Consider the following 13,317-nt stretch of genomic DNA (forward strand, 5'->3'; position numbering starts at 1 on the left):
CCTGTGTTGGTGCATAAATATAATTGTTACATCTTCTTGTTGGATTATCCCCTTTTTATAGTGTCTTTCTTTGTCTCTTGTTACAGTCTTTGTTTTAAAGTCTATTTTGGGGGTGCCTGGGTGGCTCAGTCAGTTAAACATCTGCCTTAAGTTCAGGTCATGATCTGAAGGTCCTGGGATCCAGCAGCACATCAGGTTTCCTACTCAGCAGAGAGTCTGATTCTACCTCTGCCCCTCCCCACCTCATGCTCTTCCTCTCTCTTTCTCAGATAAACAAGTAGAATCTTTTTAAAAAGTATATTTTGTCTAATATAAATTTTGTAACTCTGGCCTACTGATTTTAAAAGATATTTATCATTCAAAAATCATTGCAAGAGGATTTTCAAATTAATTTATATATCCATAACATTTTCTTTTTTAAAAATAGCTCTGTATATGTGATTTTACTGCTTCTGTTCTTCACAATTTAATGTATTTCTATTATTCTCTTTTTCTAAATGAGCTAACTAATGATTTATTTACTTACTGCTAATTTTGCATGGATTCTACTGGGTTAATTTTTATTTTCTTAATACCTGCTTTTGGTTCATTTGATAAATATTTATTTAAAGTGCTTATATACGGGCAGCCTGGGTGGCTCAGCAGGTTTAAGGACCTGACTTCCACCCAGGGCATGATCCTGGAGTTCCAGGATCGAGTCCCATGTCAGACTCCCTGCATGGAGCCTGCTCCTCCCTCTGCCTGTGTCTCTGCCTCTCTCTCTCATTCTGTGTCTATCATGAATAAATAAATAAAATCCTTAAAAAAAATAAAGTGCTCATGTATCAGGGTATCTGGGTGGCTCAGTTGGTTAAGCATTTGCCTTCGGTTCAGGTCACGATCCTGGAGTCTTGGGATAAAGCCCTACGTCAGGCTCTCTGCTCAGTGGGGGACCTACTTCTCCTTTTCCCTCTGCCTGTTGCTCTCCCTGCTTGTGCATGTGCTCTCTCTCTGTCAAGTAAATAAATAAATAAATAAATAAATAAATAAATAAATAAAATCTCTAAGAAAAATAAAGTGTCTATATAGTTTCAACATTATTGAAGGAGATGGGGATATAGTATAAGATTGAAAAGTTCTCATGAGACTTACAGTTTACAGGTTGAAACACACAATACCTAAATAAATAACTAATATCATTATATATATATATATATATATGTTAGTTTTATGCAAAAATAAAACTGAATCAAGTACTAAAACTATCTTGAATTAAATGTCATTTAGAAAGAAACATTTACTGTTACTAATTTCTTCTGTTTTCCTTGTTTTTGTTTCTGTATATTAAAAAAAAAGAATTAGCTTCTTTGTTTTTATACCTTTAAATAATTAACCTATTTAAAACTACTGGTTCAAGAAAGAAATACCTTCAAGTTCAATTTCATTGCATCTGGGATATTATTCTTGAAGATGCTAGGAAAGGGAAAAATATAATATACCACCCAGGCTCATTCCTCAGCTTTTCTCCATCTCTATTAAGAGAATATATAGGTGATAATTTATGATGATCTTTATGGTGACTGATGATCTTCAAGACAGGAGTGAGCATGGAAGTGTTCATTATGATTTGTGTTCACTTTGAGTTGACCCTAAATTTTGCCTTGTCTTTTAAGTGAACTATGGTGGTGCTGCTGTACTCCCCAAAGAGGCTAAATATAAGGATTGAAGAATTTAACCCAATCTAAAACCTTTTGAGGAACCTGGACTTCAAAGTTTTTCCAGCATAACTGTTGTTAGTGATGATAAGAGGGAAACATGAATTCAAGTTTATTGCTCAGTTTATTGTGAAAGGAAGAATAGCATAATTGTTATGTGACTCGTTCTAGAGTCAAACTGCTTTGATCCCAGCTCTTGATTTGTAAGCAACATAAATCACTTAATCTCTTTACTAAGGTTGCTTGTTTGGAAAGTAGAGGAAGAAATATAGCTGGAGAGACAGAATAATTTACTATGAATACCAACTCATTATTGTCTGTATTAAATTAGTACATGTAAGGAATTTAGGAACATGTTTGGAACACGGTAATAACTCAATGAATGTTCTGGATTACTATTACTTATTACTTTTAATATTACTACTACAGCCAGGAATCCTCTTCCATGAGAGTTTTTATTCATTTTTTATGATGCTGATACCATAACACCTTGTATGTAAGTCATTCTTTCTTAGAAGCTTTTGCTAGCCCTTATCTCTCTGACATTCAGAGTATATCCTTTCATCCCTGTTTAGTTAATTTTTCCAATCCAATAATTCTCTTTCTCATCATGACACAATCATTTATGAAGAGGCCATCTTTCTGTGGTGATGCAGAAGCCACTCTGCACTGACTGTCTTCTGTGTTAGTTGACAGCATGTTGGAGCTGGTTAGGTAGTCAGGTCTACTTTCATCCTGAAAGCACAGAGGAATCATCAATCCCTTCCATCTTCCTTGTGCAGGCTCTGATCTTATCTTTGAAAACAAAGTCATGGTTTTTGGAAAGAAACAAGTTGCAAAGCCAGACTGAGGCAGATTCCTAATTTATTTTAGACTCACAAAACAGTTCTTGCCCAGACTCACACTGTTAAGGGAGCTTAGAAATAAACAAGATATAGTTTCCAGTAAAACATTTGATATTAGAATGTGGCCTCATTTCCTTGGGAAGAGATCTGCCAGTACCAATATATGTACCAACAAATAGAAAGTCAACAGTTTCCTAGCGTGAAAGGGTTTCCATCTAAAATGAAACCAGAGGATGTGAAATAGAGAATGTCATGTATGTGCCCTCAGGAATAAAATGCTAGAACCAAGAGACTGATTCTTGGTAAATGCCTGATTTACAGAAAACTGGAATTTTCTCTTGACAATGAGCATTTGCCAAGAATCTCTCCCCATCCTCCAGCAAATGAAATTCCTATTTGGACTCTAGCTGGACTTTCCCAATTCCTTGCATTTCTTGTTCATAGACGCAGCCTAACTCAAACCTTCAATAGACTCACCTGTGGTTAGCCATAGTTTGAATTTCCTAAATTGCAGTTTATCTTCTATTCCTCATTACACTCTTTCTGATAATTCAAGCTTGCCTCAGTTTACCTCCTTATTTAGATTGATGCTATGTTATTTGGCCCCCTTTGGAACCTACTGATTTTACAAAATTAGAGTCACTTGTTGGCTCATTAGCATTTAGTCTGTTGTGAAAGAGATGGATAGAAAAATTTTGTCATGGGATTCCTGGGTGACTCAGTGGTTTAGTGCCTGCCTTTGGCCCAGGACGTGATCCTGGAGTCCTGGGATCAAGTCCCACATCGGGCTCCCTGCATGGAGCCTGCATCTCCCTCTGCCTGTGTCTCTGCCTCTATCTCTCTCTGTATCTCTCATGAATAAATAAATATAATCTTGAAAAAAATAAGAAAGGTTTTGTCAGGGGCCTTAATTTTCCAAACAGCTGATACTGTGGAATAATAAGAAGAGGATGATATTAAAGTCACATAGGATGGAGTTTCATAGGAGTCATTATGCTACCACCTAGTTAGGATTCTAGGGTGGGATGTTTCATTTCTTTGGACTTCAGTATCTTTATTGACATAAAATAACCTATAATTAAATAATAGATGATGAATAAAAAAGTCCGATATAATTTATAACCTCTATAAACCATCAATTTAATATGATTTACCATGACATGGGTTCACATGTGAACTCCTTGCAAGTTGTATGAACTTGGCCATTTAATCTATGAGTTTTAGCTTCCTATCCATAAGATGGGAATAATACCTACTTCTTATATTTATTGATAGAATTCGATTAAATAATAGCTATTAAGTACCAAGTATAGTGCCTGGCAAAACACAATGAAAATACTGCAGAGTATTAGTTTTGTCTGCTCTTAACTTTTTATTTAATTTTCTCTCTACTTATAATCTTCCCTAATTAGCCTGGAGACTATACCTTAATTATAGGGTAGGCTCTGGTTGTTTAACTTGGGAGATTCTCTCATCAAGACTAATTTTTGATTTCTCTTAAAAGAGTATGAAGGGATCAAGCCCAGAGGCTGACTAGTTTTTGTGTGATTTTTGTTTTTGTTAAACTCACAATGAGTTTTTGAGCTTAATATAGCCACAATCTTTCTTCTGATTTTGTCTTTTCTCTCTCCTTTCCACCTTGTTCCATCCTATCATTAAACAAATTAAAGGGTTCATCTTCACTATGGCAGTTGTTTTTCTGTGATGTACCACCCTGCTGGGATTTTTGGCAGCAAAAGTACACAGCTGTGTCCCTCTTTGGCAATTTCTTTTGTCTGGAGAGAACTGCTTTGCCCATGGTTTTTACTCCTTCCCAGGAGCAAATTTTATTCAATGACTGTTCCATGTAAGAGTACAAATGCCCTAGATCTTAGCCTCATTTTGGGATTTCTCTAAAGGACCATCTCAGTTTTAGAGAGCATGTAGGATTGGCTGAGGCTTCTGATAATGCTGGGTTGCAATTAACTTCCCTTCTGCACAGTCCTCTTCTCTCACCTCTTACAGATATTGTTTCTGAGGACATGCCCCAGTAAAACTCCAGTGGCGAATCTCTGTCTCAGACTCTGTTTCCTGGGAAGCCAGCTTATGACAGTCTTCCACAGCTTGTACCCCAGTAAATTTACTTAGTAGGACTCATTTTGCTCATCATTTACACAGACACTACACAAGTAGAACGGTGTACATAAATTTCAGTTATTAAGTTCAGGTGTACTAATTTTTGTGCCTATCCTCCTTTGTGTTAGGCTGAATAGGGAAATTATGGAGCACCCAGAAAGACTATTTTGGAAGATGAAAACACGGGGTGCCTGGATGGCCCAGTCAGTTGGGTGTCCTACTCTTGGTTTCAGCTCAGGTCATGATCTCACGGTGTTGAGATCAAGCTCTGCACTCACCTTAGAGTCTGCTTGGGTTTCTCTCTCCCTCCCTCTTTGCCCCTCCCCTCCTCAAACAAACAAACAAACAAACAAACAAACAAACAAATAAATGTTTTTTAAAAAGAAGATTGACACTGTCTACACCAGTGACATGCATGTGCCCTTCCTTCAGGATTGCCTCTGTTTTCAGCAAATCTGAAATCACTATCCTTAACTTTTCACTCAAAATGAAGATCTTACTTTAGCTATTGTCCAGAAAAGCTGTTACCTCATGAGCAGTTGACCATCTACTGGGCCGCCTACAATGGAAACCAACATGATAAAAACACAAGTAATATGAGCCCACTTGAGTCCAAACTCTCCTTGACAATATAAACAAGACCAGGAAAGAGAAACTAATAGCACTTAGAAAAAGATTTATTTATTTGTTTGGGGGAGAGAAGGGGGGAGAGAGAGAGAGAGAGAGAGAGAGATAAAGCAGGGGGAGGGGCAGAGGGAGAGAAACCTCAAACAGACTTTCCACTGATCAGGGAAAGGACTTTATACCATGCAGGCTTGATCTCAGAACCCCGAGATCACAATCTGAGCTGAAATCAAGAGTCAGACACTTAACAGACAGCCACTTAGGTGTCTCTGAAACTAATAGCACTTTTAATTTTATTTTTAAATTCATTCAAATACATCAGTGCATAGAAGAAATAATACCTAACATACATGCAGCCTGTATAATAGGATAAAATATATTTAAAAGTTGAGGTGAAAGTAAATTAGTAGTGTAAAGTTTGAAAACCAACATGTATAACAAATTCTTTCACATATTCAGAAAATTTGTCACAATCTTTTCTTGAGCATCCTACAGGTAAATTAAGAGATGGAGACAAGATCAAACTAAGGTTTGCAGGGCCCATAAAATTGTTTTCACTAAGGTCAAAGGAAATTTTGACCATGTTGGGTTTTAGAACTTTAAATGGATAAATAGGATAGATGAGATAAATTAAAAAAAAAAAAACAACTGAACCCACAAGAGATAATTTTCTGTTTATCACACATAATAACTCTTCCTAAATAGAGGAGTGGAACTATCCAATCCTGGAGTGCTAAGAGATACCCTGTTTTGGATCTAGCTGGAAAATCTTCCTTTGTTGTCATCTAGTTTCCAGACCTGAATCTTGTCAACTTCAATACCTTTCCTTTGACTCCATATTAGAAGTTGACTTTCATGGCCAATCCTCATATTTCATCATTAACCAGAATTATCCTACTTCTAAGGCCTCAGCTTCTCAAAATATTACTGCTGACATACCCCATATGGACAGATGCCAACATACAGCTTTGTGAGGTAGCCAAAGGGTGAGTTTTAAGTCAGGCATATGAGTCACTAAACCTGTAGCTATTATTCTATGTCCTATATATAAATATTTTCAAGTTCTGAAGGTAGGCCCAATTTTTCTCAGATTCCTCTGCATTTGAATTCTCAAATTCACTCCATCTGGATGCCCACTACTACCATTACACAAGATATCATTTAATAAGAAAAATGAAGACATATATTAAATGTGAGATGTGAAACAAAAAACAAAACAGTTGTAGATAGATTATATTATGAAAAAGTAGTTTTAGACAATTTGATTTTGGTTAAATTAGTGTTGCAGTTTCATTTAGTTATATTACCTATTTTAATAGAGTTGTAGCATGTCAAGTAAATTGGCATAGCCCCTTTTGAAAGTAATTTGGGAATATATATAAAAATTATAAAACTTTGCTATTGAGAGCAATAAAATTGTTCATTGCCTTTGATGAAGTAAAGCCACTCCTGGGAATTTACTCTAAGATATAATCAAAAAGGAGGGAAAATCAAACATAGGAAGGTATTTATTTCAGCATTAGTGATTATAGACACTGATTAGAAACACTCTTGAATAGAGGAATGATTAGGATATATATTTTTAATTCATATGAATAAATATATAGCTATAAAAGGATGATTAGATACACAGTGACAACTGTGTGACAGGGTATACAGTTGTGGGCCAGATTTAGAATTAGACACAGAGAGTGGAGAGGTCACATTATCATCTGTCAGCCCTGCTTGATGACAGGTAAAGATCTTCAATACTGACTGTTGCTGATATGATGCCCCAGGGCTCAACCTCTTGTCTTATTATCTATACTCACTACCTTGGTGATCTTATCCAGTCTCTTGATTTTAAGTACCATTCATATGCTGATGACTCCCATATTGATATTCCTATCCCACACTTCTGCTCTAAACACAAAGCTTGTACATTCATTCTTCAGCATTGTTGTCATATTTAAGACACTTTGAACCTACTGTCTACAATGAACGCCTGGTATTCTGCTGCAGGTCCACTCCAACTACAGCCTTTCTTCTTTCAGTGAGTTCCACCTCTATCCTTTTCCACTTTCAGCCTGAAAACCTTGCAGTCACCTTTGGTGCTTCTCTTCTTCTGTCACTCATATATAATCCTTCAGGAAATCCTGTTGGCTCTGCCTTCTCAATGTATCCAGAATCTGATTATTGCTCCCTTTCTCTATAACTGTCATTCTGGTCTGGGCCAAAATTACTACACTAGGTTTCCAAATTTTTCCTTTTTTTTTTTTTTAAAGATTTTATTTATTTATTTATGAGAGAGAGAGAGAAAGAGATAGAGAGAGGCAGAGACACACAGGCAGAGGGAGAAGCAGGCTCCATGCAGGGAACCTGACGTGGGACTCGATCCCGAGACTCCAGGATCACGCCCTGGGCCAAAGGCAGGCGCTAAACCGCTGAGCCACCCAGGGATCCCTGGTTTCCAAACTCTTCCTGACTTTAAAATTATCCTCTACAGACTGATCTTATCACAACATGCAGATGAAATTTTAAGAGAACTTTTAATAATACTGTGGTATATGAACATGATTCACATCTTAAAGGAGAGAACTGTCTCAAACAAACTCCACTTTTCTGACGAACTTCTAGGATCATTCTGCTGTGATGTATTGTCCATTGCTGATGTGAAGTCTTGCTAAAGTGAAAATGTTGTTTTTTTTTTTAAAGTAAACATATTTTAATAGCCTTTAAAATATTTCATCCCTCTACTATATTTAGAATATATTCTTCAGGGGTGCCTGGCTGGTTCAGTCAGTAGAGCATGCAACTCTTGATCTTGGTGATGTAAGTTTGAGCCCCATGTTGGGTATAAGATTACTTTAAAGTAAAATCTTTAAAAAAAAGAGTGTATTTTTCAAGTTTAATTGATGAATTTGATTTTTACTTTTTTTCTCCATATAAATGAAAGCTGCAGTAAACAAAACAGAATGAACCTTGCATTTAAACAGCTTTTCTTTGAACAGAGTTCCAAGGGTTTTGCACTCAAGCTTTTCACATCACTAAATGGATTCTTCCTTGGTAGTTTACAATGAAGCTCTGAGCTCTGGCAGACAAAAGACATTTTCCCTAAATTCTGATCAGTTCCAATATGGGATATTCTATGTCCTCAGCACTTAACACATCCCTCCCCTCCCTGCCTGATTCTAAAAGCATTGAATAATAAGGTTCAATCTCTTCCATTTCATTGCTCTGAATCAGAATTCTCATCATTCTCACATAATAAGAATGACTGAGTCTAATAAAATATACAGATTGACAGATCTCTCCCCTGGAAATGCTTTTTTTTTTTTTTCTTACCAGAGTTTATTTAAATTCAAGTTAGTTAACATGTAGTGTAATATTAGTTTCAGGGGTAGAACTTAGTGATTTATCACTTGCATTTAACACCCAGTACTCATTACAACAAGTGCCCTCCTTAATGCCCATAACCCCTTTAGTCCATCCCCTTACCCACCTCCCCTCCAGCCATCCTCAGTTTGTTCTCTATAGTTAGGAGTCTCTTATAGAGATATATCCCCTAGAAATTCTAGATTAAGCATGAACATGATATTTTAGGCAAACATTCCAGATGATCTTGATATTTAAGCTTCAGGATAACTTAAAACAAGTAAAGTAGCACAGGTATTAGTATGTTCTTTGGTTGTGGGAAATTACTGACATGAAAAATAAAAGACCACAAAAAAATAAAAAAAAATAAAAGACCACATTAGAAATCATGTAAAATCTTATTAACCTGAAAATAAAAAAATAAAACCTTTGATCAGACAGACATTTAGAAATCTAGTGTCATGGGTAAGTTCCCATTTACTGGATGATTGCAAAGGCAAGTGTTTCCTCTGAGCTCACATGAATATATTTAAAAGTAGTACTTGGGTGTGGGTCACAGTGAGATGCTCCTTAAGAACTTGGAATCAAGGTCACTCTCTGAAAGTTGAAACAGTAAATTTTCCACAAAGAGCTGAAGTTACTCATCTGTTGAAATTAAGCACCTCTGTGAGTGAAACATCCAAGAACACTGAATATGAATACTGCAAAGTGTGAGCTGCATGTTACCTCAGAGAAGCAGGACAGGAATATGATGCAATTTGTAAGCTTCATTCTAATGAACCCTTTCCCTCTTGAAGAATGCTGTAGCAGTGGAGACTGCTCATCATGGAATATGGAGTAATGAAGAAGTAATTAAAATACAATTCAAGATTACATATATAGCACTTGACGGGATGAGCACTGGGTGTTATTCTGTATGTTGGCAAACTGAACACCAATAAAAAATAAATTTATTATTTAAAAAAAGTAAAGTAAAAATAGGTATCTGAAAAAAAACAAAAACAAAACAAACAAACAAAAAAAACATATATAGTTCCAGTTTTGAAAGGCAACAAACAAAACATACTGAACCATGCAGAAGTTTACTCAATCTTGGATCTAGTCGTTTAGATAAGATGACTCTTGGAAAAGGTCCTGACCTCTGAGGAACCTCCCTAGGCCTGTGGTGATCCAAGCAGGTGGGATAAGGCAATTTTATTGGGTATTGTATTGCATATAGACAGCTGGTTGGCTTACTTCACAGGCAGTAATTAGCTCATCCACATCCTCAGAAAGAGCGTCAGACAAAAGTTACTGAAGAAGATATATACTCCTGGAACTAATGAGGCATAGGACTTTAATTTCAAAACCTTATTTAAAGATTTTTCTTTTCACCCATATAAATGAAGAAGATGAATATGTATAGGTTCAATGTTCATGATTACTTGAAATCAGTTTTTGTTGTAAATGATTATAGGGATTGGGTAGGTAATAAGGTTAACATTCCTTCCTCCTCTTCTACCAAATAATAGCATCACACGGTAGTCATTGTCTGGTAGTGAAATGCTTAAGTAAGGATGAAAATCAGAATAACTATCTTGCTTTTATTTATGATGCAAATTCCCAGTTCCTACCTTTGAAGATTTTCTGAATTAATAGAACTAGACATCTGTTATCTGAGAAAGAAGTTACATAAGACTCATATATACTAAGGGTACTTGGATTAAGGACACTAGCACAGTTGCTGCTCTGAATTTTTTTCCTCAAGTTTCTCTCATCAACCCATTCACATGACCTAAACTGAATAATTCCTTGCAAACTCTGACTTGTTCAGAGTGGGGCCTTCTGCAGTAAGTACCTATAATTGTTCCACCTTTAAATCTAAAACTCAGGGAGATTTATATCTATGCTAGCAAGAGTCACTTGTTCCATGTAATAAAGTCATAGCCACACATGTCCAAAAATACCTCGCTGATAGAGGAAAGGAAGTTATGTGTACAGGTTGGCTTCATTATTCCCCAGCTCCAGTGAAGATGGAAAAGACAAAGAAAAGCTCATCAATATGCAATATTAATAAAATTATATTTATGCGATTTTGTTCACATATACTTAACATATCCATGAATGTTTTCCTGCAATATGTGTGTACATTCATAAATCATTTCTTTTGCAATGTAATCTCTACAGGGTAGGAATCTTTTCTTTCTCAGCCTGAAAGGGTCAATTTAGCATGCTTTAAATAGTAACATGATACGTGTATGTGTTGATAAGACATTCAAAGTTTAATGAGAGTATTCTGGCCTTATTACCATAGATATTTCAAGATGTCCCAAAAGATATTTCTTTACTCAATTTCATATGCAAGATTACAATTCCTTGTTATGGTATCTTTGAACAAACATAGATATTTATTCATTCCCCACATACACATCCCGAATAAACAAAATCACTCATGCCATAGTTCATCAAATCTAAAACCATATTTTCCATATTTTAGCATTTAGAAACTAGGAAAAGTTCTAAAGTTGATAGTGTCTTGGTTTATGAATTATGACATATTATACCTTGGATTATATTGACACTTATGTAAAAATACCTATTTATTTATATATTCAGATATAATTGCAAATCATATAAGGAGAAATTATTTCAAACTTTTCTAGGCTTAAAAAAATTTACTAAGTTTAAAATTTTACACTCTTGGTGTATTAGTTATTGCCAGGGTGATGCTAGAGTTGACTCTTAGATATGTAGCAAGTCAAATAGGAAACAATAAGAAATTGTGTATTTTCTAAAGTTATATTAATATGCAATAAGTGTTAAATACTTTTCTGGAAATAATTCATTCTACCTGAATAATTCATTAATTTCAGGAGTTTTATTTATTTACAAGATAAATCAAGATATTGAACTTAATGTTGGACTATCAAAATTGAGTATTTTCCAGGGTTTGTTTTATACCAACTATTTTGCAGCTTTCTGGATAATGTTTGAGATTATTCAGATGAGTGTGCTTGCTCCAATATTATTGAGGGCAGAAATTAACACAGTCCCAAAAGGATTTCTAATCAGCAATTTTTTCATAGCTGCTTTCACCTCTTTGTTCCGTAGACTATAGATGATAGGATTCAGCATAGGGGTTAATCCACCATATACCAAAGCTATAAATTTATCTATTTCCTGTGAATCTACAGCTGAGGGCTTCAGGTACATGGAGAGAGCTGTCCCATAGAACAAAACCACCACAGTCAGGTGGGCTGCACATGTTGAAAAGGCTTTGCTTCGACCATCCACAGAGCTGATTCTTAGGATGTTGGAGAGAATGAACGCATAAGATATACAAATTAGAAGCATTGGCATAGGGAGGAGAAATATGGTGATCACCAGCATGATTAATTCCACCATGGAGGTGTCCACACAAACCAGTTTCAAGACAGCCAGAATTTCACAAGCAAAATGATTGATTGTATTATTACCACACAGAGAGAGCTGTAGCACATATACTGTTTCCACCAGGGTGGTGAGGCAGCCTGTTACCCAGGAGCCAGCTGCAATCTGCACACAAACCCTCTTGTTCATGATGATGGGGTACCTCAATGGGTTACATATGGCCACATACCGGTCATACGCCATCATGGACAGGAGCACACACTCAGTGGAACCCATGGCAAGAGAAAAGTACATCTGAGCAGCACACCCTAAGAATGAGATGGTGTTTTCCCCTGAAACAAAGTTTGCCAGCATTGGAGTGAAAGCAGAAGAGGTGTACCAGATGTCTAAAAAGGAGAGGTTGCTGAGGAAGAAGTACATGGGTTTGTGTAGGTGGGAATCCAGGATGGTGATGGAGATCAAAATTATATTACCCAGCAGGGTGATCAGATACATCAGCAAGCACAGCACAAATACGATGACCTCAACTTTGGGGTAGTGGGAAAATCCCAGGAGGAAAAAACGTGTTACATATGTCAAATTTGCCTGGAACATTTTATTATGTCAAAATCATTTGTATATATGCATAGATGGACTAATATCACATATTATATATAAAACATAAGATCCTCTCCCTTCATATATTCTGGTATTTTTTTCTTCATATGAACTTGTAGTCTATGCTATAGACTTGTAGTATATATAGTTAATTGCTTCTCTAGCTTGGTGACAGTATTAGTAATATATGTTTGAAGGAATTTGTCATTAATTAGGAAAATTTCAAGCAGGAAGCCAACAGATAAATCTTCAAGCTGTTATTTTTGATTCAAGATTTTTTTTTTTGGCAGTGTTGGTGAGGGGAAGGCTTATTTCATAAACATCATGAGAGATTGAGGAAATAAATAATCTTATGCATTCTTTCTTTTCCTGAAACTGCATTTGTAACTGATCTATGGATAAGTCACCCATTTACCTGAACCATTGGAATGATTTTCTTCCCCTAGTTTGGTTAACAGTCTTCTTCCTTAGGAATTGTTCTGCTTTCCAAGCTCATCATTTCTTCTGTCACTCCTACAGTTCTGTCCAAAATAATTTTGGAGATTCAGTGAGAAATAAACCAGTTCTAAATTTCTGCAGTCACAGATTAATTAACTGAAAGCCTTGAACATTTCAACATAGATCCACACTTTCCATCTCAAACCCTGGAAGATGATGACAGATATTTTCACAGTAATAGACATATAGAGAAATTTCTTTCATATAGCCAGAGTTGCCAT

At 36.0% G+C, this 13,317-nt stretch overlaps 1 protein-coding gene across 1 annotated transcript; it reads right to left on the reverse strand.

Annotated features, from left to right (window-relative positions):
• Positions 1-11,611: 11,611 nt before the first annotated feature.
• LOC112911669 (olfactory receptor 13F1-like) lies at positions 11,612-12,595 on the reverse strand. Its single transcript, XM_025988309.2, has one exon. It carries the CDS (start codon positions 12,593-12,595, stop codon positions 11,612-11,614), a length of 984 nt encoding a protein of 327 aa, XP_025844094.1.
• Positions 12,596-13,317: the final 722 nt, after the last annotated feature.

Source organism: Vulpes vulpes, chromosome 12 (assembly GCF_048418805.1).
Source record: "Vulpes vulpes isolate BD-2025 chromosome 12, VulVul3, whole genome shotgun sequence".
Classification (NCBI taxonomy): Eukaryota; Metazoa; Chordata; class Mammalia; order Carnivora; family Canidae; genus Vulpes; species Vulpes vulpes.

What these genes read in the sequence shown, in the direction of transcription:
- LOC112911669 (XM_025988309.2), bottom strand. Translation starts at nt 12,595, where the DNA reads ATGTTCCAGGCAAATTTGACATATGTAACACGTTTTTTCCTCCTGGGA.